General features: G+C 35.3%; 2 protein-coding genes across 3 annotated transcripts; both read left to right on the top strand.

Annotated features, from left to right (window-relative positions):
- The first annotated feature begins 2892 nt into the window (after window positions 1–2892).
- Window positions 2893–7487, top strand: otos2 (otospiralin 2). 2 transcript variants are annotated; one of them, XM_048200524.1, is made up of 4 exons: window positions 2893–3194; window positions 3273–3353; window positions 5310–5327; window positions 7084–7487. In XM_048200524.1, exons 2-4 carry the CDS (start codon window positions 3296–3298, stop codon window positions 7266–7268), a joined length of 261 nt encoding a protein of 86 aa, XP_048056481.1. In that variant the 5' UTR covers window positions 2893–3194; window positions 3273–3295; the 3' UTR covers window positions 7269–7487. The 2 variants fall into 2 exon arrangements, with proteins under 2 accessions (XP_048056481.1, XP_048056480.1); XM_048200523.1 differs by having other exon boundaries at window positions 2895–3194; window positions 3287–3353.
- A 3680-nt stretch (window positions 7488–11167) lies between these two features.
- On the top strand, window positions 11168–21229 carry ecrg4b (ECRG4 augurin precursor b). The gene is made up of 4 exons (XM_048200522.1): window positions 11168–11321; window positions 13502–13549; window positions 17417–17583; window positions 20722–21229. Exons 1-4 carry the CDS (start codon window positions 11252–11254, stop codon window positions 20869–20871), a joined length of 435 nt encoding a protein of 144 aa, XP_048056479.1. The 5' UTR covers window positions 11168–11251; the 3' UTR covers window positions 20872–21229.
- The last annotated feature ends 3805 nt before the right edge of the window (window positions 21230–25034 follow it).

Raw genomic sequence — 25034 nt, 5'->3', positions numbered from 1 at the left:
ATCGTCCAGCTCTGTTCAGTTCTCATACAAGTGTCAACACTTTAAAGATGAAACTTTATTTCTTGTTAATTTAGCCACTGTATCAAATAAATATATAGGTTTGTGTATGTTCTCTTTTAAGAGAGTCGAAAAGTAAGCAGATCTAGCCCTTTCAAAGGCCTTTCTGTATGCAATAACACTTTCCTTCCACAAAATGCGAAATACCTCTAGTTTTGTTATCTCCCAGATGCACTCCATTTACAGGCTGCTCTCTTATACCATCGGGTCGGACTATATTCTTTAAACTTCTTTAAGCTCAAAGGAGCAACTAAAGTCTAAAGTGCCAGAAAAGAGAGAGTCAGTAGTTTCTGTTGCAACATCGAGTTCTTCTATATGGTATGCCGAGGAGTATTTATAAAGCAATCTTTCGTGGTAGAAGTGATAGTTCTACCATATTTGTAACAGGGAGTTTTTGTAGCCTTAGCTAAATGGAGTACACAAGACTAGTAAAAAAACAAAATAGCAAAATATAACCAAGAAATGTTATTTTGTGTCTGTACAGTTGCCTTAGAGTGTTAAAATATGTGGGTCAAAATGACCCATGAACATCACAAACGTTCAGTATGTGTGTCAAAACATATCAGTGTGTTGAAAGTAAACATTGCATGCATGTTCATGAACCTAAATGAGAAAAAGTCACAAAATGTCAAGAAAAAAAAGGAAAAAATTTCAAAAATCAATCAATCATGGAAACAGGATACTAGTTATCTCAGAAATTGAGAATATTACTTGCCTTTATTTTATTATTTTGCCACTAGAAAATGTGGCAGTTTGATCAGTTAATGAGTGGCAGAGGTGTTCGCAGTTGTGATTAGTTAGTGTTATTAGAAGTTTGACAAAACAGGATATTGCAGCACAAAAACACAATTACTTTTCTTTTTTGCAGCGCAGCCTGAAATGTGTCAAACATAACACATAATCAAACATCATATTTTGGTACATTTATAAAACTATTTAGATGTGCATAGAATTAAAAAAAAATAAAATAATTGCATTCCCTATTAGCAGCACAAGCTGAAATGTGTCGACATCACACATTCAAGGCATCTTATATCATATATATGTCATTTGTAAAACAATTTAAGAGCACATGGAATAAAAGAAAGTTATTGGAGTTATTGTGACACTTGAATTAGACAGTCAAGTCGGGTACATTGCATTGTGGGATACAACAGTCTGTGCAGTAGGCTATGTTGTAGGCCATCCAGTTATATACATCCACTATACATTCTGGATATTATTTGCATATTGTGCACACTATTACTGTTGTTACTACACTATTACTGCTAGTAGCATGCATATGAGTGTATCCTAAAAAAAAAGTCTTTATGTTTACACATGCTGGTCACTAGAGGGCGCTGCTGGAGTATTCTATCATTGCAGAGCCAAATGATATAACAGGTTTATCAGAGGTTGGCAACTTTTTGGAATGTTCTGTATTAATCGTGCTTTATTAATCAGCATATTAGCCACATGTTGATATCGTTAGAAACATGCAGAATATTTTCTTTATTTTACTTTCTTTATTTTTATTTTTTATTAAATAAGTTAATCAATTATAACACACACATCCACTTTCAGGTCACCGCGATTTTGCCAAGTAAAACATGTTCCAATCAACATCTTCATTCCAATCAACCAATCAGATTTAAGGGACACGTTTACCATTTATGTCAAGTTTAGGCTTGCAACCAGGGTTAGGTGCTTCTACATCAATGTTATTCACCTATCTTTCCTCTCTGATTGTAGGGATGAGCTATGATTAGGTTTAGGGGTAGGAATAGGGTTAAGACTAAATTTTCAGACTGGAATGTTGTTCCAGGATCAACAAAATATGTTGATCCAGGAACATGTCTTACTTGGCAAAATCACGGTTACCCCGCTTTTATTTACTTTGCATGTTACCCAACAGGAGATATGGTACATATGGGTCTAATTTTCCTGCTTCAGAGGACAGAGATTTGTGGAAGCTCGTTTCTGCAACAGAATAAAAAATAAAACGGGTAATTGTGACTTTGTCTCACAATTCTGACTTTTTTCTCTGAATTGAGTTTATATCTCACAATTCTTACTTTTTTCTCTGAATTGAGTTTATATCTCACAATTCAGAGGAAAAAAAGTGAGAATTACAAGTTATATACTTGCAATTGCGAGAAATAGTCGGAATTGTGAGATATAAACTCACATTTGTGAAAAAAGATCAATTGCGAAGTTTAAATTTCTCAATCCTGACTTTATTACTCGCAATTCTGCATTTATTCTCTCTCTCTCTCTCTCTCTATATATATATATATATATATATATATATATATATATATATATATATTATACAGAATTGAGAGATAAAAAGGTGCAGTTATCCTTCTTCCGTGGCAGTTTTTGTATAAGTTTGACTAGAAAGTTCACAGAAAATAATCAAATGAAAAACCAAATCCTACCTTATGGTAAACATTTCAACATCAAAATATCGGCGCTGTCCTTCCCTTAGTGCTTTGGTGATCAAAATGGACATATTGCTTTTAGAAAATTACTTTTTCATAAGTTGAAAATCTACTTTTCAGTAGGCTTTTCATGTTGACTACCACACAAAACTTAAACTACAGCAGATACACCGCAAAATCCCCAGAGTTTGCATGTACTCTGTGCAGAGTACATATGGTCCCTCTCTAAATAGTGTTAAAGTAACACTACTGAAGCAGAGTTAAAGTTAATGAGATAATTAAGTGATTAATTAAGTGATGAATCATCAAGCAGAATCATTGAAGAAAAGAGAAAAGAGAAACTCAAAAACTACAACTGACTTTAACTCCGTTTCAGTGTTACTTTTGAATCTGTGACACGTCAGACAACATTGCATTATAAAAAAGAGAGCTGGAAACCCTGAGAAAAGCTTCTCGGTTTAGTCTGGGAATTTTTGGACCGTAAGGCGGCTACTTTAACAAGGGATTCTTTCAGCTGTGGAGAAAAGTGTGAGAATCCCTTGCAAACAAAGAGCTATAGAGTGAACGAGCAGAGCACTGAAGGGTATGACATATGAAAGGTCCATGTGAAAGGTAAACAAGACACTTCCAGCCCTGATTTGGACTTCTACTTAAAGGTCTGGGCATCATGACACACCACAGTCAGATCCAGCTGCTGCCGGCAGACAAACTCATGTAAGATTCATTTCTGTGCTTCCTTTAATACAATATTTTTTGTGTGTGTGTTCTATGTGTGAATCTCTTATATTATAGCCTGTTGCTTTCAGAAGGTGACCATGTTTCGTCTCTCACTCTTTCTGTGTGTGGTTTATCTCGGACTGCTCTGTCTCACAGGTAAGAGATCCTGACGCTTTGATGATGTACTGCCATTCAAAAGTCTGGGGTCATTTTGATATGTATATATTTAAAAAAAAAAAAAAAAAAAAAAAAAAATCTATTTTTTTGCTCACCAAGACTGCCTTTATTTGACCACAAACACCATAAATACCATAAAATATTTCACACATACATGTATGTGTATAACTACACTGTATTTACAGTATGCATGCACAATTGTTATACAATTGATGAACTTTACAGTTATTGAACTGAACTAAATCAACACTGAACTGACTTGAGCTGTATAATGACACTACTGGGTTGTTATTAGAGCTGGTTTACAGCAGATTTTGAACTTGTTCTTCTCTGGCCAGATGAACAAACATGGTGTGGTTTAATTCCAGTCTGTATGCAAGTCAGATTGATGTCATTCAGGGTATTTCATCCAGTTCCTTGAAGATCGAGATCAATTATTACTGCAAACTCTGTTTAATCTAACAGTTATAATGCATTATAATACTTAAAAGTTACACTCTAAAAAATGTTGGGTTAAAAACAACCCAAGTTGGGTTGAAAATGGACAAACCCAGCGGTTGGGTTAAATCTTTGCCCAACGTGCTGGGTAGTTTTATTTAACTCAACTGTTGTATAAAAATAACTGTATTGCTTGCTTAAAATGAAACCAAAATATGCTGGAAATTAACATTTATTAATATGTTTAATAAATGAGCATTTATTAATAAGATAATGAATAATAAACAGTAAACATTTATTAAATTGCTTATTAATTTTGATTATTATTGTTGCCTCTAGTAATTATGTGTCTGATTTTTAATTTCTCACCTATTTTTCATTTTTAATCAGTAGTTGGGTTAAATAAAACTACCCAGCAGGTTGGGCAAACATTTAACCCAACCACTGGGTTAAAACAACCCAATTGCTGGGTTTGTCCATTTTCAACCCAACTTGGGTTGTTTTTAACCAAACATTTTTTAGAGTGTATAAACATTGTTTTATTATTATTATTATTTTACAGTTTGTGCGCTTGCAGTGTACTTACACAAGAAAGGGTTAGATTTAGGGTTACTACCTAGTTATTTTAGTAAGTTCAAAGTTTGCATGATGTGCATGCAGAACAGGACTGTAAAATAAAGTGCTGTAGGTAATAATGTATTATAACTGTTGCTACAATTGGTAATGAAATTAAACATATGATAAGAGATAAAACATATTATATGGCATATTAAAAAAGCATTATGTCTGCATTAAGAATACCCTTATTATGCATTATAAAAAGGTTTCAAAGAAAGTGTTTCAGAATTTTTGTTTTGGCATTCAGTTCAAGATTTCAGGATCTAATGTGAAACTGTTGTGAGCTAGACAAGAATGGCAAAATTGCATAAATCACATAAAAACAGCTAAAGGCTATCAGATTTGACGTACTTGTTTAGCTGAACTATTTTGGCTCTGTCAAACATGCTGAAACCCCTGAAAGAACACTGGCAGAACATTGAGAACAGACAAAAGCTCAACTGTTCCTCTCAAACATGGAACTGCTTACCGACAGCTCTGCTTCTTTTTACCTGAGAGTGAGTGTGTGCGCGAGTTTGCCGGACGGCTGCTGTGAACATTGAAGCTGTAACAGACAAGGATAACAGATGAATGGGAGCTAATGAATAATGTGACATCCTTGGAATTAAATCAAGACCTTCAAAAGCACACCAAATATGCATGAACTGCGACTCTGTATATAGCTAGTTTAAAAAGTCTAAAATTCGTTCTTTTCCTCAGATTTACTGAAAACGAGGCATCATCGGAATGATTAGTCTTAAATTAAGATCAATGCAGTAATTTAAAAGTCACATTGCCATCTGCTTTCGTGTCACATTCTTTTAATGCTTCACTAATAGCCTACATATTCCTCTTTGAAATACTGTATATTCAATGTCCCCCTGTTCGTTTCCTTTACAGGGGCAGAGGAAAACCAAGGTGAGTTTTAAATCACTTTATAAACTATTTCATTTGTAACCTGTATACGCTGCAATTGGGTCCTAAACTATGACAAAAAACAAAAAAAATGTTGGAAAAATATTAAAAATTGATAGAGCCATATAATTTCTTCAAAAGGAAATGTTAAGTATTTTATATTTCATAAATGTGTTTATATTATATGTTTATATTAAAAATAATCTATTTTCATGTTTATAAAGGCAGCAGAAGAGTCCATATTTCTGTGTTTTAATAAATGACCTGTGTCCATATTAGAGCTGCAACAGTACTGGAGGCATATTTCACAAATGAATCCCGGTGTGCTTCACTTTGCACATCTTTCACAATAAATCCATTCCTCCCACTTATGGAAAGCAATTTATTGTAATTTGGGAATCATCTTTTTTTTCTGCCAACTAAATAGCAAATGTGGCCTTTCTGACCACAGTGGGTCTTTCTATTCCACTGCTACTGAAAATCTATTGGTTTAACCATATATTAAACAAAACAAAGACTTTTCTTTCTTCAACAACAACAACAAAAAGTATGTGTGATAATTCTATACTCTAAAAAATGCTGGGTTGAAAATGGACAAACCCAGCAATTGGGTTGTTTTAACCCAGTGGTTGGGTTAAATGTTTGCCCAACCTGCTGTAGTTTTATTTAACTAAACTATTGTTTAAAAATTACTGTATTGCTTAATTAAAATTAACCCAAAGTATGTTGGAAATGAACATTTATTAATGTCCAATGAATAATTATTAAACAATAAACATTTATTAAATTGCTTATTAATAAATTTATATTAATAAACTACTAAACTATTAAATTTATATTAATAAAATATTAAAGCTTATTAATAAACATTCACATTTTGTCTATTATTGTTGCCTCTAATTGCATCTGGTTTTTAATTTCCCAACTATTTTGGGTTCATTTTAAGCTAGCCATATAGCAATTTTTAAACAATAGTTGGTTTAAATAAAAATACCCAGCAGGTTGAGCAAACATTTAACCCAACCGCTGGGTTTGTCCATTTTCAACCCAACTTGGGTTGTTTTTAACCCAGCATTTTTTAGAGTGTAAGAATTGTAATTACATGCATGAATCGGCAGCATTTTAGATATTATAACAAGTTAGATCAAATTAACTCAAAATAAGTCTTGCACATTGCTGTGGTGGTTTCTGAAAGTTGCACCATTGTCACTCTAAAAAATGCTGGATTAAAAACAACCCAAGTTGGGTTGAAAATGGAGTGATTGGGTTGTTTTAACCCAGTGGTTGGGTTAAATGTTTATCCAATGTGCTGGGTAATTTTATTTAACCCAACTATTGTTTAAAAATGACTATATGTCTGGCTTAAAATGAACCCAAAATATGTTGGAAATTAAAACCCAGACACATAATTACTAGAGGAAACAATAATCAAAAGGTGAACATTTATAAAATAAGCAATTTAATAAATATCTATTGTTTAATTTTTATTCATTAAACATATTAATAAATGTTAATTTTCAACCTATTTTGGGTTCATTTTAAACAAGCAATACAGTAATAAAGTAACAATAGTTGAGTTAAATAAAACTACCTAGCAAACATTTAACCCAACCGCTGGGTTTGTCTATTTTCAACCCAACTTGGGTTGTTTTTAACCCAACATTTTTTAGAGTGCACCTGAGAGTAAACCATTGATGTTCTGTAGAAGGATCTGTTCTTGTATCGCTCTTGTTGACCTCTTTTCTCACTCGACTCACAGCTGAACCAAGGGAAAAAAGGAATGTGCCTAACTGGGCAATGACATCTTCAGACTTTTTCGGCTGGATTGAAGAGCTGCGTTCTCATGCTGGTTATGACAAGATCGAGGAATTGGCCAGAACTTTCTGGGCTCACTTCCCTTCTGCCAGCCGCCTGGGTTACGACCCTCCCGCTCCAGAAGAATAACTCCATCTGAGTCTGAGTCTGTGTTATTGAGAGCATTTGCCCCTTTCATTATGGCACGGCTCTTGGAAAAAGAGACAAACAGACTTTATTATTCAGCTAGACTTGATTTGAGCCAGGGCAAGATACCTTGAGATAGAAGGTTTTTTTTCTTGGTTAAATGTTACATAAAACCTGTTTTGTAATAGCATCCAAATCAAGTAAAAGTGTTTTGTTCACAAACTGATTTTTATTGCTTGGAAAAAATAGATACTTGGTTCTTGTGCCCTTATTATGCTATTTTATATCTGAAACAACTAGTACAAGTAATGGTCCAAAAGAGTTGTCCCTATTCTCTTAATGAGTCATGGGTGTGTTTTTGGGCGTGACATGCAATAAACCAATCAGAGTCTCATCTCCCATTCTCTTTAAAAGCCAGGTGCGCTTGCACCATGGCGGATTCGCTCTTAACATGGAGGAATATAGACACCCTCAACCTGACAAGTCAGTTTAAATTCATGTGTGTATTGCCAATTTCATTCATCATTACTGCAAATAGGTAATTCTGATTCATGCATTGACTATCCATTATGACATGCAGTATAACACAATAATAGTCTTTTACATTGTAATCCTTTTATTTTTAGTATTTGTCATGTTTGTGTGCTGCTGCGTGTCCCAGTGTGTGTAACAAGCAGAGTATATGTGCGTTGTGTACTCACATATAGGTGCATATTACTAACGCTCTCTTTAAATAACAAAAAAATACTGCATCATTGACTTTAGACCAGGTTTCATTTGGTCAACGGTGCAGTTGTTTTCAGTTCCTCAAAATAGCAACACGCCAACAATGCACCTGAACACACCTCGTTTTCAGACCAGCACTCCCATGGGTGAACAGATGGACGTGAGTGCATTTGATATTTAAACAACATGGCGCTGGACATGAAAATGATAACTGCGTCGGGCTGAATCTAGCAAAAAACACTTGCGTCGCACCTGGCGTCACATTGCGCCGAGTGTATGATAGGGCCCTGTAACATGATAAATGCATGCACTTAAATCTTTGAAATTTTGCACACCTTTTACATTCTTAAATGGCTATATTACACACTACATGAAAGGTGATATCCAAAAAAGCACACTTTAAAATAAATGTACTCATCATGCATTTGCACTTGCTCCAAACTCAGTTAAATATAAATGTATGCTGCACACAGTAATAGCAGAAGGGCAGAGCCGTTGTTCAGCAGCACAGCAGAGCAGGCAGGTGTTCTGTTATCAGGTGGGAATGCAGTCCAGGTGCAAAGAGATGACCTGTGAACATGGGTCATCTCCCTCAGGATAAGTTCATGCAGGAACATGTTCTTATGTGTTTGACTGCAGCAGAATAACTCCAGTCAGATGGATGCTAGCAGTATACTATCAAGTGTAAGCTTTTAGAAAATACAAGGAAATATAAACTCATATCATGAAAAACAAATCTTTCAGTGATTTTTCTTTTTAAATCAAACTTTCTTTAGGCTTGTTTGGAAATTAATTGACTTTGTGGTAACAGACAATCAGATGCAATTCATTTACAATAGTTAAAGGATTAGTTCACTTTTAAATGAAAATTAGCCCAAGCTTTACTCACCCTCAAGCCATCCTAGGTGTAAATGATTTTCTTCTTTCTGATGAATACAATTGGAGATACATTAATAAATATCCTGATGCATCCGAGCTTTATAATAGCAGTGAGCTTTACCAAATGAGTATGAAGCTAAGGAAAGTATCTCCATCTACATCCATCCATCATAAACATACTCCACATGGCTCCGGGGGGTTAATAAAGACCTTCTGAAGTGAAGTGATGCATTTGTGTAAAAAAAAAAAAAAAAAAGCAAAAAAAAAATGTTATGAAGTAAAATATCTAGCTTCCGCCAGACCGCCTTATAGTTACTTATAGTTAGTAGAATGTCTAAAGTGTTTACAAACATTTCTTGTAATTTAAAAAAAACAAACAAAACAAAAACTAATTATTCCAGACTTTTGAACAGTAGTGTATATTTTGCACTAATTAAGATCAGAAAAATCTGATTAATTAACTCACTTAGACATCAATGGAAATTTACCATGAGTTCCACTAACTTTATTAAGGCTAACATTTGGTTCATTGTGTGACATGAGAACTCTGGTTGTGTCTCTGTCAAGAGTTGGTTCTGCATTGCAGGTTCACACGCATAAACATACAACCAGGAAGCTACTGCCGTACATTTGTGAAAATGCCACAAGCTTGATGTCCTACAGCGTGCAGCACTTCAAAGCTGTGGCAGGAAATTGAGTTAGAAAGAAAAAGAAAGATGTTTATTGCATCTGGAGAAACATCTGTCTCCCTCCCAAGTTGTTTTTGCCTCAAATATATCCCCTAGAAAAACAGAAAAAGAAAAAATGAGCATAAAATAGGATTACTAGAGTGACAGCATAAAATAAATATTCAACAGCCTGTTTGCTGTAACTGGGCAATGTCATTTTAGAGAAAAAAAAAAAAAAAAAAAGATTGCTGAATATTCCTGTTAGATATTGATAAATAATGGTGTTTATTGTTCATGCTTATGACAATCATTCTCACAGCAAGAAGACTAACTTTATAATGAAAATCCTTGGTTACACTTTATTTAAAGGTGTCCTTGTTACAGTGTAATCATATGTAATTAAGAAGAAGAAGAAAAAGAAAGAAGAATGAGCTTTATATGTCAAGTATGCGCAAACATGATGAATTTGTTGTTTTTTTGGTACATATATACATACATATATGACACGAGAGCACAAAGAACATTTAAATAAGACTAAGGGAAGAAATGAATAAAATAAACAATAATAATAGGGTATACATAACAGAAGACTTATGTACAGATTTGTGCATTATGTACAGCTAAAATATGTATATGTATTTACACAATATAATTACTGCCTCTTTCTAAATTACTGAGAATAGATTATAATATTTGGTTTACTTAAAGGGGAACTAGTATGCCCCTTTTATAAGATGTAATATAAGTCTCTGGTGTCCCCAGAATGTGTGTGTGAAGTTTTAGCTGAAAATCCCCCACAGATCATTTATTATAGCTTGTCAAATTTGCCCCTATTTGGGTGTGAGCAAAAACACGCCGTTTTTGTGTGTGTCCCTTTAAATGCAAATGAGCTCCTGCTCCCGCCCCCTTTCCAGAAGAGGGCGGAGCTTTAACAGCTCAACAACAACAACAAAGCTGGAGAATCTCACGCAGCCAAAATGAGGATTGTCAGTAACGGTGTTCAGCCTTACATTGTTCAAACCGGAGTCGACACTGATGGAGAGACTCAGGAAGAAGTTACAACTTTTAGACGTTTCTGAATGGTTAGTGGATAAATTGATGCAGTTGCTGTGGAGTTGATTCAACTCATCCACTAGCATGTGCCGTCATGTTCATCTTTTGTGTTGAATTGACCCTCGTTTGTGAAGCAGTCCGGCGTAAAATGACGGCATGACAACAACACTCTACTACAACAACTCTTCCTCTTCTCTAAAGCAGCCCAACATGGCCCCGCCCCCTTTGTTGTGTGTTCTTGGTGGCAGGGTTTATGTAAATTTTGGGGTAAGTGATGTCGCCAACCCAGGAAGAAGCTTGTTGTAGTCCTTAAACAGAATTCTTTAAAGGAAAATATCTCCCTATGCTCAAACAGCAACATTACACACTAACTAAAGTTTAAAAAAGTGAAATAATCAACCACCCCTTTAAAAACCTTGAAAACATCCTTGAAACAACTGGTACAAGCAATCAAACCACTCACACATCAAACATCATGCACACTGTGGTATTTGTAGGGGGCTTTCTGCTGGCTTCCTGTACACATTCCTCCACAAGCGCTAACAGGTCGCCTGTAGGAATGTTTGCCTGTTCGTCCAGGATGGCACCTTGTCACTCATCTCACCCCAGACCAAATCCTTCTCCAGCACGCAGTGCAGCCACAGCTGACAGAACAACAGCATGTCACTCCACAGCCTCTGTGTGCAAGCCGTCCTTCTCATAAGCGTCCTGTCCGTCTGCTCACCTTCAGGTATGTCATTTAAGGCTTTCCATAGTGTGTTTGGGCTCTCAGATGCCACATTTCAGAAGTGGCTTCATTAGTTAAGGAGGTTGTGGTGAACTTACAAGCCTTATAAACAGGTTTTGTGAAGTGAGATCAAATGTAAAGGCCTGAAACTCTGTAAAATGTTAGACTTTGAACTCAACAGTGTTTTACAATGCATGAGTAACTGTGCCCCATGATTTAGGGTTGTTTTTTTATTTTTTTAATAACTAGTTATTTTGTCAGAAAAAAAAAAAAACTTATTTGTTTAATATGTTCTTTATTCAGTTATCATTAGTTTAATTTAGTAAGGATATGGATGCATTGCATTTTAGAGCTGGACATATTTACAATTTAATAGATTTACAACTACTTTTACAACATTTCATTGAGCATACAATAACAAACAAAAACAGTATATTATTTTAAATTTTCTATTTAAATGGAAATGTTTCAAAATTGAAAAATATTCCTTTTGTAACATCAACTCCACAGTGTATTACAAGGGAATTTGTTAACAGAAACATTAATTCAGCATCAAGCTGCAATTATCAGGGATCAAGCATGCGTGGAGAAACAAAATAGCAAAATTTGAAAGTACAGATGCTGTAAATGATGTACATGGTTGATTATTTGGTAAATTTAAACTTTCTAAATCACAGTTGCACATCTTTAATATTGCACAACAAATTTATGAAATTTGGCGTGTTTCTGATTTCAGATTATTTCAGTTGTTTATATAGACACAGCATCATATGCTGCATGTATACACCAAGTTTCATAGCCATTGGCCATTTAAGAAAGAATGTACTGGCTGTTAAACTTTGATTGGCTCAAGTAATCACTTGTGCAATGCAAGCAATTTCAGTGCCCCCTACAGGAAGATTTTGTCCTGTTGTTTACAGCAGGGGTGCCCAATCATGTTCCAGGGGCCAGTTGTTCAAAAAGTTTAATCTGGATCAGAATGATCTGGATCTGGAAATCCCATGTTTTGCTGTCCAAGATCATGTAATCCATTGTACTTTTGTGCTGGTTTTTCAAAGCAAAATTGGATCACCCTGATCCAGATATACACTTTTTTAGATGACCAAATCTGGATTACTAGTGCTCTATGGAGCACCTGAAGGGACATGGTGATAGAAAGAATATGAGATGGAGAAAAAAAAAAAAAATGTTTTGCGTAGCGTTCACCCGAGAAACGTTGCGTTCACTCACAAGCAACTTTTGATTGGTTCATCTCTTATGATGTAGTTTACAAACAGTGATAAAAAACAAACAAACAAAAAAACACTTTGAAACAAATATAATATTTTTGTTTGATACTGTATTTACAGCTGTTTGGGGATTATTTTATAGCGCCAAAATGTCAATTTTATTTTACAGAAGGTTATCGAAAGGCTAAATATGTAGCCTAATGTCTACTTCTAATTTATTACTGTGTGTGTTTGTATATTATGTAGCCTATATTATATGATAAAAATTTTGTATTTTTTGACCAGTTTTAAAATGTTATTACATTTTTGCTCCTGAAATCCACCCTTCTGATGAGATCAGTATAATCCAGATGTTTTGGATCAAAGATATCCCAATCTTACTTTGAACAACACAAACTGATGATTTTATCCAGATCAAAACCAAGATTGGATTTTGTTATCTAATCCGTCTCCTTTTGAACAACACATTTTCCAGATTTGATCCAATCTGATAGCTGAAATCCAATCAGATTACTTTTGAACAACTGGCCCCATGAAGATCAACCTACCTGCAGAGTTCAGATTCAACCCTGATCAATCACACCCGTCTGTAATTATCAAGTGCTCCTGAGATCTTAATTAGTTGGTTCAGTTGTGCTGAACAGTTGTGTTGGAGCTGAACTTTGCAGGAATGCCGGTTGCACCACTGGTTTACAGAATGTCTTATGTGTTCTGAAGCTTTTTATGCATATTAAGCTGACACAACTGATATTGATATTACAGATAAATCTACTGTTACTTTACAGTGGGTAAAGAAGGCAAAGAGAGACAGACAGCTGTGGTATTCATAAATACTCTGATCACACCATTTATGAAATTACTTACAGTCTTATTGAATATCGGGCTTATATTTATGATATAAATCAATGTGATCTAATTTCAATATATTTAAACAACATTGTTTGCTTGTTTTAGGTGGTTCATCTGAGAGTAGACTTCACAGGATCCTCATGAAACGAGATGGTGAGATTATGACAGCTTTAATTTTAAACATTTTACTGGTTAATGATATATGATTTATTAACTCTCTCATTCTATCAGCATATTCCACCTAATCACACCCTGCCCATCATGCCAGCGGTTTAGTCATTTACCATAAATCTTTAATTATAGCCTGATGCCCTCCTGATGCCTTTTCCTCCATCAATTTCTTCACACTTGTCCAGAATTCCCCATCAGCTTCTGACCTCCAAAACTGACAGAGATTGATGGCTGATATGTTCCAAGGGAAGATAACATGGATGATTATAAACTAAAGACATTGCAGATATTTATAACATGAAGGTGTGGAAGCTTTGGGCTGTAGATCAGGTCAGAGTCTCTCTGTGTCATCGTCAGAGCAAGATAATTGGGCAGGGGTGCTGTCGCTTTAGGCTGTTATCATCCTCTGTGCTTAAAACACATGCTTCTCTTTTAAACTGATCTGGGGCCTGCTCTTTTAGAATGCATGAAAAAACCTACACAAATGCATGAAGGGGGTCAAAATGACCAATATTCGAATTAATGGTTTTCTTTAAAAACTTGAAATAATTAAAATAATTAATGATACACAAATGGTTAAATATATCAAACATGTTTATTTGTCCTATTTACTTGTGCATTACAAAATATATAATTTATTCTTTTTAAAATGCAGTTGTATTTTTTTTCTTAAACTAATTTAGATCTTCTGTAGAGTATATTCAAGTCTGAACCTTCACTTGCCACATTACTCACAGACCATGAAAATGATATTTTCAGATACAGAGAACATTTCACATGAGATTTGTACCTTTCTAAGCATAACGTTTAGGCAGAGTTTGCACCTCTTCCTTTGTTTGGGTCTTCAGCTGTCCTTTCTCCACTCATCTGCATCTGAAATCATACTCTCTGAGTAGTAAAGTATCCTTTGTGAACTTCAGAATTGTGGCGGAAGTAGTACATCATCCGGATACTTTTTTATGAATACCGTGAATTCAGACATACTACTCATTTCACATGCTGCTTTTCACCTACTTTATAGCATATTCAGACACGGGGTTGGTGTCTGAGGCAAACTCATTACCAATTTTGTAATTCATAAAGTTTTAATTCAATTCAATTCAATTCACAGTTATTTGTATAGCGCTTTTCACGATACATATCATTTCAAAGCAGCTTTACAGAGAATGCATGTCAACATTACAGTTTAAAGAATGCAATTAGCAAATAATGTAATAATTTAGGCAATTAATTTACAATCACTGTTAGCAGTTTAACTGAAGGTAGAGTTTTAAGTTTAAAGAAAATAAGTAATATTTTTTTTTTTTTTTTTTTTTTTTTTACCAAAACTATCTAAAAATACTGTGCTCACTCAAAATTCCACAGGAAATTAATACAAGTCAATTTGACCCCCTTTATGCATTCTTGGGGTGATACAAAAATGTCATTGATAAAATATTTTAAAAATCACAGCATATCGGGTCAGTTTGACCCCCTTAATGCATTCTTGGGGTGATACAAAAATGCCCCCATACTATCACCTAGAAATAGGAAAATGACATTGATGAGGATCAGAAACAAGTTTTTGAAGCATTCATGGAATTTCAAATAAATGTTGTCATTGATAAAATATTTTAAAAATCACAGCATATCGGGTCAGTTTGACCCCCTTTATGCATTCTAGGGTTAAAGAGTTAGTTCACCCAAAAATGACAATTCTGTCATCACTCACCCTCATGTTATTCCATCTTTGAAACACAGATGAAGATATTTTAATTAAATCTGAGATTTCTGAATCCCCAAAGTTTCTGATCCCCCAATTAAAAGTCAATTCACCCAAAAGTCCATAAGAATCGATTGGTTTCTGAAGAGACATGAATGCTTTATATGATGAATAGATTTTATTTGACTTTTATTCACATATAAACACTGATCAGTGAACGTAAATAGAGTACTCATATATGGTAAATGGAAGCTCAGCTGTACTTGCTTAACATGTGAGGCCATAGAGTACCTCAGGGATGACGTGTTTTTGTAGGCCAACCTGGAAGTTAGCGGCGCACGGGTTCCCTCGATTGAAAGCCTATGCATTTTTCCCATAGACTTTTGGAAAATTGCAGAAAATAAGCTCTGTGTTTAACAAAGGGTTATGACACTTACACGTTTTGTCTATCAAGATTTTGAAGCCTAAATAAAGTCGTCAGATATAAAAAGCTAACAGTAGGCTATAAACGGACTACAGCACACCATGGTCGCGGATCAACGTCACCACCACCAAGCGTCCTCAAAGTTTATTTAGAAAACAACTTTATTTAGAAACATGCTCGCTGATTATGATCTGTGCTGTTATGAATACTTATCCACTTTTTCATGAGAAATGCTGTCCAAATGTCCTGTTTTTAATGATGACGTCTAAAGTCCCCACCAAAGGAAGTAGTCCCTTTTAGCAATTTGTTAGCAACCGCCGATTTTAAGACATAGTAAAAGTTTAAAAAAAAAAAAACAAGTGGGTTATAACTGGTGTGTTTTATGTCATAGATCAAAACGTGAAAGTATTTAGAGGCTTTGTTAACCACAGACCTTATTTCAGGCGATTTAGCAAAAACATATTAAAAAAACCCATAGACTTTACGGCGTTGGAACCGGAAGTCCTAAAATGCTAACTCGCTTCCGGGTTTTGCCTACAAAAATGCGTCATCCCTGATGCACTCTATTGCGGAAGCTCAAACATGCTGGCGTGACACGAGAATGAACCTTATTGGTTGTTGCACATCAAGCAAACATGCTTGAACTACTGTTTACCAAATCTAAGTGTTCTATGTGTAACCCCTCTTGTTCGAACCGCCCGCTCTAAGAGGGACTCAAACCCGGGTCTCCGCCATGGGAGGCGGGCGCTCTAACAAGGAGGCTAAAGACCGCAGTCTCTAGTGTCAGTCGCTAGAGCGCCTCTTGTGATCAGGGGAGTGAGGTTTACACGCACAGCTTTAACCAGCCTACGTCCGTTACACTCACCCCCTAAACCTCACTCCCATCCGGGTCACGGCACCAATGCAATCCCTCAGGTCCTACTCGCCCCGCTCTAAGCGGGACTCAAACCCGGGTCTCCACCATGGGAGGCGGGCGCTCTAACAAAGAGGTCTTGTGATCAGAGGAGTGAGGTTTACATGCACAGCTCTTACCGGCCTACATCCGTTACATTTGTACTCGCTGATCAATGTTTATATGTGAATAAAAGCCAAATGAAATCTGTTCATCGTATAAAGTGATTGTGTTTATTCAGAAAACTTAGATTAAACCACTTGATTCATATATGGATTTTTTTACTCTTTGTGAACATTTTGGGTGAATAGACTTTCAGTGGAGGAGCAGAAATCTCTCTGATGTCATTAAAAATGTCTTCTTTTGTGTCCTCAAGATGAACGAAAGTCTTATGAGTTTGGAACGACATGTGAGTGAGTAATTGATTTTTGGTTGAACTAAGCATTTAAAATCTCCTGGTCTGTTTAAATAGTTTTGAATCAGATGGGAAGCATCTGTGATCTCCAACTTGCAGAACCTGATTTCACCTGGATCAGACCTTTTGTTGATCCTGGAACAACATTCCAATCAAGATTTGAAGGACAACCAGGGTTAGGTGCTTCTATATCAGTGTTATTCATCAATCATTCCCTCTGATTTTAGGGATACCTTATGAGTAGGCTTAGGTTTAGGGGTAGGGATATTATATTTTTGCACAGGAATGTTGTTCCAGGATCAACAAAATATGTTGACCCAGGAACGTGTCTAACTGGACGTGATCAGGACGTCCTGACAAAATCAGGACGTGCCTATGACTCTGACCTTGAATGTTTTCCTGTTCTCTTTACACAGCAAAGGAGCTGGTAGCCAGGCCTAAAGCACAGATCGCAGTGTCGCAGTCCAAGGCTAAACAGTTTCTGTCAGAGCTTCACAGGACTAAGAGAAATGTGTGGGACCGTAGCCGCCCCGACGTCCAGCAGTGGATCCAGCAATTCATGTACATGGGCTATGATGAGGCAGTGAGTAAAACAGTAATCACTCAAATGATGTCAGTTAGCATAAAGCTATCATATGCCTCATCTTTTTATTTCAAAGTGCATTAAATATTCACACTGAAATTTTGATATAACCACTGGATGTCAATTAGTGTAAACTACAAAAACGTGAGTTTGTGGTGATGTAATTCGCATGCATATTATGTGTTCAGTTTGTAGGCGCGTAGTGTTTCTTTACAAAGTGACATTGCTAACTACTGGTCTGGCATGCATAATACAGCGTTTTAGATTTGTGTGAACTTTGTGGTCTGTACGTGTTGTTGTGTAAACATACCCTATAATACAATTACAATTGTTCCTCACAAAAGAATAATGCATTAATTCAGAAGACCTGGAATTAAAGCCTTTCTGTTATGCTGGTTCCTAATTTTGTTTTATAGGTCTCCAGCAATAGGTTTACATGCGTCTAAACTGTGTCTAAAATAATTTTCTCAAAATATACACTGCAGCATCAGCTCTTTTCTCTCAGTGTCTGAAACGGTTCAATAAAGGATTTAGTCTCTCTAAACCCCTCCTTTCTGAAAGCATACTCTGTTCTCATTGGTCAATGGCCCATCCCCAAATTACGCATATGGTCAAAGAAGATGTTTTGCAGAAAGCCAGTGAAGACCATAGGCTGTAATTATGCAAATTTGTTTCAACACTAGGTTAATGCAGGAAGTAAGACTGGAATTACTGACAACTCCATCCAAGCAGTTCAGAATTGGTTCTTTCTTTTAGAAGACAATGACTCCATTAATAATGCACTTTGATCTTTGAAGCATTTACATTCACAAACAGCTATATTACACACTACATGAAAGGTAATTTCCGAAAAAGTATAATAGGGGCACTTTAAAGGATTAATTCACTTTGAAATGAAAATTAGCCTAACTTTTACTCATCCTCAAGTCATCCTAGGTGTATATGACTTTCTTGTTTATGATGGAGACAATCGGAAATATATTAATAAATATCCTGACACATCCAAGCTTTATAATGGCAGTGATAGGGTTCAATGAGTATGAGCTGAAGAAAGTGCTTCCATCCACATCCATACATCATAAACGTACTCCACATGGCTCCGGAGTGTTAATAAAGGCCTTCTGAAGCAAAGCAATGCCTTTGTGTAAAAAAATAGCCATATTTAATAAAGTTATGAACTTGCGCCAGACCGCATTCCGTATTCAAGTTACGAAGAAAGCGTAAACTGGCGTCGCGTCAATTGCACTTTATTCCGTAAGTTTAATAGAGAAGGCGCATGGCGTAGCGTGCATAACCTGATATTGCTGAGTTCAACATGTTCCTGGGTCAAAATTTTTGTTGATCCTGGAACAACATTCAAATCAACCAATCAGATTTGTGGGACAAGTTTACAGATTATGTCAAGTTTAGACTTAAAATCATGAATTGGTGCTTCTACATCAGTGTTATTCATCTATCATTTCCCACTGATTTTTGGGATAACTTTTGGGTAGGGTTAGGTTTAGGGGTAGGAATAGGGTTAAGATTAAATTTTCAGACTAGAATGTTGTTCCAGGATCAACAAAATATGTTGACCCAGGAACACATCTAACTCAGCAATATCAGGACATGCGCGTAGCGTAAGCTTTGTGAACTGCAAGAGGTTTACACTTTCTGCATATACGTTGAATACGGAAGGCAGTCTGGTTAATTTTAATTTTTAAAGTGAACTAATCCTTTAAGTCTTGTTGACTACTTTTATGATACATTTATGGTGCTTTTGTGTCCTTTTTGAAGCTTGAGTCCTCATTCTTTGTAATTTTTCAAAATTTTTCCTTTTGTGTTAGATGGAAGAAAGAAGGTCATAAGTTTGATGAGTAAATGATTCAACAATTTTACACACACACACACACACACACACACACACACACACACACACACACACACACACACACACACACACACACACACACATATGTATGTATATATATATATATACAGTACAGTCCAAAAGTTTGGAACCACTAAGATTTTTAATGTTTTTAAAAGAAGTTTCCTCTGCTCACCAAGGCTACATTTATTTAATTAAAAATACAGTAAAAAACAGTAATATTGTGAAATATTATTACAATTTAAAATAACTGTTTTCTATTTGAATATATTTCACAAAGTAATTTATTCCTGTGATGGCAAAGCTGAATTTTCAGCATCGTTACTCCAGTCTTCAGTGTCACATGATCCTTCAGAAATCATTCTAATATGATGATTTGCTGCTCAAGAAACATTTAATGTGTAAAATTGTACAAAATATTTGTGTACAATATTTTTTTTCAGGATTATTTGATGAATAGAAAGTTCAAAAGAACAGTGTTTATCTGAAATCTAATCTTTTGTAACATTATAAATGTCTTTACTGCCACTTTTGATTGATTTAATGCATCCTTGCTGAATAAAAGTATTCATTTCTTTAATTTCTTTTCAAAAAAATAAAAATAAAAATTCTTACTGACCCCAAACCTTTGAACGGTAGTGTATAATGCTACAGAAGCTTTGTATTTCAGATAAATGCTGTTCTTTTGAACTTTCTATTCATCAAGGAATCCTGAAAAAAAAAGTACACAACTGTTTTCAACATTGAAAATAATCATAAATGTTTATTGAGCAGCAGATCAGCATATTAGAATGATTTCTGAAGGATCATGTGACACTGAAGACTGGAGTAACGATGCTGAAAATTCAGCTTTGCATCACAGGAATAAATTACTTTGTCAAATATATTTAAATAGTACACAGTTATTTTAAATTGTAATAATATTTCACAATATTACTGTTTTTTACTGTATTTTTAATTAAATAAATGTAGCCTTGGTGAGCAGACATTAAAAACATTAAAAATCTTAGTGGTTCCAAACTTTTGGACTGTACTGTATATATAATATCTGGGTCTGAATCTGAGCCATGTGACTGTAAGTGCATGTGACATGTTTAGTTGTGACACTTTGAGTGTGAGTCTGGTCTGCAGTGTGTATTGATTCCATTCCTCCTCTTTCCTCATTAATTTGCTGTCAATTTTTGTTGTGTCTGCGCAAAAAAAGCCCAAATGTAACCTTTCCCAAAGAGTGTAATATCTGCTCTCATTCAACATTTATGTATTTCCAGAGACTTGAGACTGATCTCTCCTATTGGATGGACCAGGCCAGATCAAATGACCAGGGCCGGCAGCATCATCATGATGAGAATGCACCAATGAGCCAACAGGACCCCAGTTCCTACAGACACGGGGCCAACGTCAATTATGATTACTATTAAACCACTTTACAAACTATCTTGAACCTAACGTTCGCTGTGAGAATAAGAATCCATTCTAGTGCAATGTATATACCGCACAACCTACACAATGTCCCGTATACAGTATGATGTGTATATGATTTTTAAATCAAGTTAAAAGTAGTCTTTAAAAGTAGTACTTTCGTCAAGTAGGATTTTGAGGAGAAGCAAATCGAGTTTGGATAAGAGAGAGTGGAATTAATGCACAACAGTGAATAAAAAATGACTTTTTTTTTTTCTTTTCTTGTTTGTATTCTATGATTGCATTGAATCCTGACTGTATTGTAAATATAATGAAAGTGGCTACATCTTGAATAAAACTTCAGTGAGGTGACAGACATTATGACTCTAACACACCTGCACAGACACACAGACTTGCGTAAGCATGTACAAAAGGATGTCAGTTGAATATAAATATGATTCATTTAACTGCAAAATGAATGGACTCAGATTTGCAGACGTAATGATTTCATAACCCGATTCATACAGAGGCCACAGCATCTGAGGGCAATATAGACTTCTTTTACACAATACTAAATAATAGACAGTCCATAGGCTAAATAAACATTCTAAATCTATTGTTCTCCTGAATTCAGATTGTCAAAGGGGATTTTCGGAATCCTTATTGCATGTTCTAAAAAAAATGTAACCAGACAAAAATGCATTTGCAATATTACATGAGAAGAATGGTGTTCACAGCCATGCTAATACTGACTAATTCCAAACTATCTCAAAGCTGAATCTACAACTGAGCAACACAGTAGTGAGGTTTCCATCCTGATGGATCAGTTTTGTGATTAAATCGGTTCTTTGAATGATTCAATGACTCAATCGCCCCCTAGTAATGCATAACGGCTTGAATCATCTTATGTTTGGAATTGGTGACATTATTTTAGGATAAATTTGATGTTTAGAGAGATTATTTTTAATGTCACATGCATCTAGATCATCACTGCATTATATTCAGTTAATCTTTACGTTTATTTAATTACAGTCTTTGGAAACGTATTTTTTTTCTGTATTTCAGTTTTACTCTGTTTTACTTGTATTTGAAGTGGTGGTGCTTATTAGTGGTGCTTATTAGAAATAAGTTCAACTTTCTTGTGGAAGGAGTTAGCTGCCTGCCTAGCCGAAGAAGGGGAACTCTTTTATGAGGGCAGAATAAGAGGAAAAACCAAGAACAGACCATATTTAGTTTGTTTTGTAGGCCGAATGTCTTTGAAAAACTTATGGGTTTTTGAAACTTATTGTTGCTTGGATTTGTTGAGGTCTGGTCAGGGCTTTGAACCGATTCAAAGAATGAAAACAAAAAAACAGAGATGAAGAAAAATTTAATAGGAACAAAACTAAATCAAGTTTAATCATTCTGAACAGAAATGCTTATTTAAAATTACCATTAACTGGTTAATAACGTTATTTTATCATTCTATCATTCTTTATCATTTTATCATCTATATATATATATATATATATATATATATATATATATATATATATATATATATATATAAGGAATAAATTGTCCTATATGCAAATATATTTCTCTTAAATAATTAACAGATTAATAAAAAGAAAGAAAAAAAATTGTGCTGAGTTTCGATTCATTAATCGATTCATTAACTGACGCAATTGTGAATTTATATCTCACAATTCTGACTTTTTTCTCAGAATTGTAAGATATAAACGTGCAATTGTAAGAAAAAACTGAATTTTGAGGAAAAAAGTTGCAATTATTTTTTCTTTCTTTTTTTTTTTATTCCGTGGCGGGAAGAAGCTTCCATAGGTTGGCATGTAACTCAAGAGTAAAAATCAAGGCCCATAGTTTCAGTCTGTCAGGGCAGAGACACAGAAAGCGTTTTTCTATGGGTTATGCCCATGGTTTAAGTCTGAAATTAGACTTTTTTCAATCTGGATTTTTACCTTTACCAAAAAAGCAAATTAAACAAGGGAAATGCTGTACAGATGTTTCAAGCAAGAGAATGCTTTATTTACAATTACATTTTCTATTTGGCAGATGGTGACTCTGCATTGATGTTCCTCACAGATTATATTTATTACACCAAAGCAAAGAGCAGATATGACCATTGATAAATAGCAGACTAAATTAATTTGTAGCATAATGTTCTCGCCTTTATGTAAACGTCATGTGTGAGCTGTCACATCTGTCATTGCAGTAATTTTCCTGGTAAATGCATATACAACATAATATAATGAGAGAGTGATAAGGTCTTTCAGTGCTTTATCACTGTGTATATATGAACGATAAACAGTGTCTGTGTGGTCGAGCATTTTTTTTGTGCATGAAAGTGCAAGTCTGTGTGAGCATGCAGGGGTGAAGTTCAAGACAACAGTGGATCAGAACTCTGGTCTAGCCATCATCCTGATGTTATTGCTTCACAATCCCTCATTTATGTCCAGCTCTGTAAACTAATACTGTGGTTTCTATCTTTAGCACTGAGAGATTTGTTATATAATACTGCTACATATACCAGTTTGAACATCAAACACACCTGTGGAAACCCTATTCTAAAGCTAAAGCTGACAATATTTCAAACAAAAATACTGCTTAGGTGGTATTTATTATATCCAGAAGTGAAGCATTACTCTGTTATGTACTCTTGTTACTATGCTTAAAGGGTTAGTTCACCCAAAAATTATCCCATGATTTACTCACCCTCAAGCCATCCTAGGTGTATATGACTTCTTTCAGACGAACATAATCAGAGATTTTTATAATATCCTAGCTTTATAATGATAGTAAACTGGAGCGTGTCTTGAAGCCAAACATAAATGCATCCATCCACTGTGCTTTCAACGCTGTGGTTAGTGCCTTTCTAAACCCTACTAAAGTTTCACAAGGGCTTTTCACACTGTGTGTAACCCTGAGTTATTGTTCTAAACCCCACTTTTTAACCCCAGTTAAAGGAACGTTTCACACGTGTAATTTAGAAACAGGGTTAGCACCGCTAAAATGCGACAATTGGAGTAAAGAAGACACCATTTCATTCTTACCTTTATAGTCTAGACTTTTATAGTCCTCTCAAATGATGAAACTAATGTTTATATGGCATGCAGTGTTTCTGTGACTACAAATGCGGAGCTAAACCGGGTCTGGAGCAGGGTTGAATAACCCACTAAATTACAAATGTGAAACATCCTCTACCTGGGGTTAAAAGTGGCATTTAGAACAACAATAATGGGGTTAAGCACAGTATGAAAAGGCCTTCTCCTTCTCTTTATTTTTGTGCCATCACTGTCCCTCCAGAAAATGTTGACTCTGAGCACAGCTTCATCGATTTCCCTTTGTGATGTTACAAATTGCATCTAAGTGTTTTGCAAGTGAAAACTGCACCATACCATGATGTCATGGAGATATTCACCCTTTTTATTCCTCTAGCAGCACCCATTAGTCTGATGAGCTGGAAGAAACCTCGTCTGTGTTCGTGGCTCTTGAGATATCTCCTGTTTCATGATCTTAAAAGCGATAATGTGCTCAATGACTTTATGTAGTCATTATAGTGACAGAATTGTGGTCTTTAGCATGGCATCGGTCAGGCTTTGCTAATCTTCGACAGAGAAACAATGATTGCAGAGAATTGATAACAGCTCAAAGGCAGTTCTAGCCGACACGGCTCTTTAGTGTTTTCTGCTGAAATCAATTACTGTCGACTCACACCCACTGCATGCCTGATCCGCTCAAACCCTCCTGTAGACATTAATCAAACTGAGAAGCTTGATTGTATTGCTTAAAGGATAGTCCACTTTTAAATAAAATTTTCCTGATAATTTACTCACCCCCGTGTCATCCAAGATCTTCATGTCTTTCTTTCTTCAGTCGAAAAGAAATTAAGGTTTTTGATGAAAACATTCCAGGATTTTTCTCCTTATAGTGGACTTCAGTGGCCTCCAGACGGTTGAAGGTCAAAACTACAGTTTCAGTGCAGCTTCAAAGAGCTTTAAATGATACCAGATGAGGAATAAGAGTCTTATCTAGAGAAACCATCGGCCATTTTTGGAAAAAATACAACTGTATATGCTTTATAAACACATATTATCATCTTGCACGTGCTTCCGCTTTCTGTATTCTTCAAAAAGCTTATTCTGCAAGTCCTACGCCTTCCCTATTCAACTTACGGAACGAACGT

Source organism: Megalobrama amblycephala, linkage group LG8, assembly GCF_018812025.1.
Source record: "Megalobrama amblycephala isolate DHTTF-2021 linkage group LG8, ASM1881202v1, whole genome shotgun sequence".
Classification (NCBI taxonomy): Eukaryota; Metazoa; Chordata; class Actinopteri; order Cypriniformes; family Xenocyprididae; genus Megalobrama; species Megalobrama amblycephala.
This window is presented reverse-complemented; position numbering and strand designations above follow the sequence as displayed.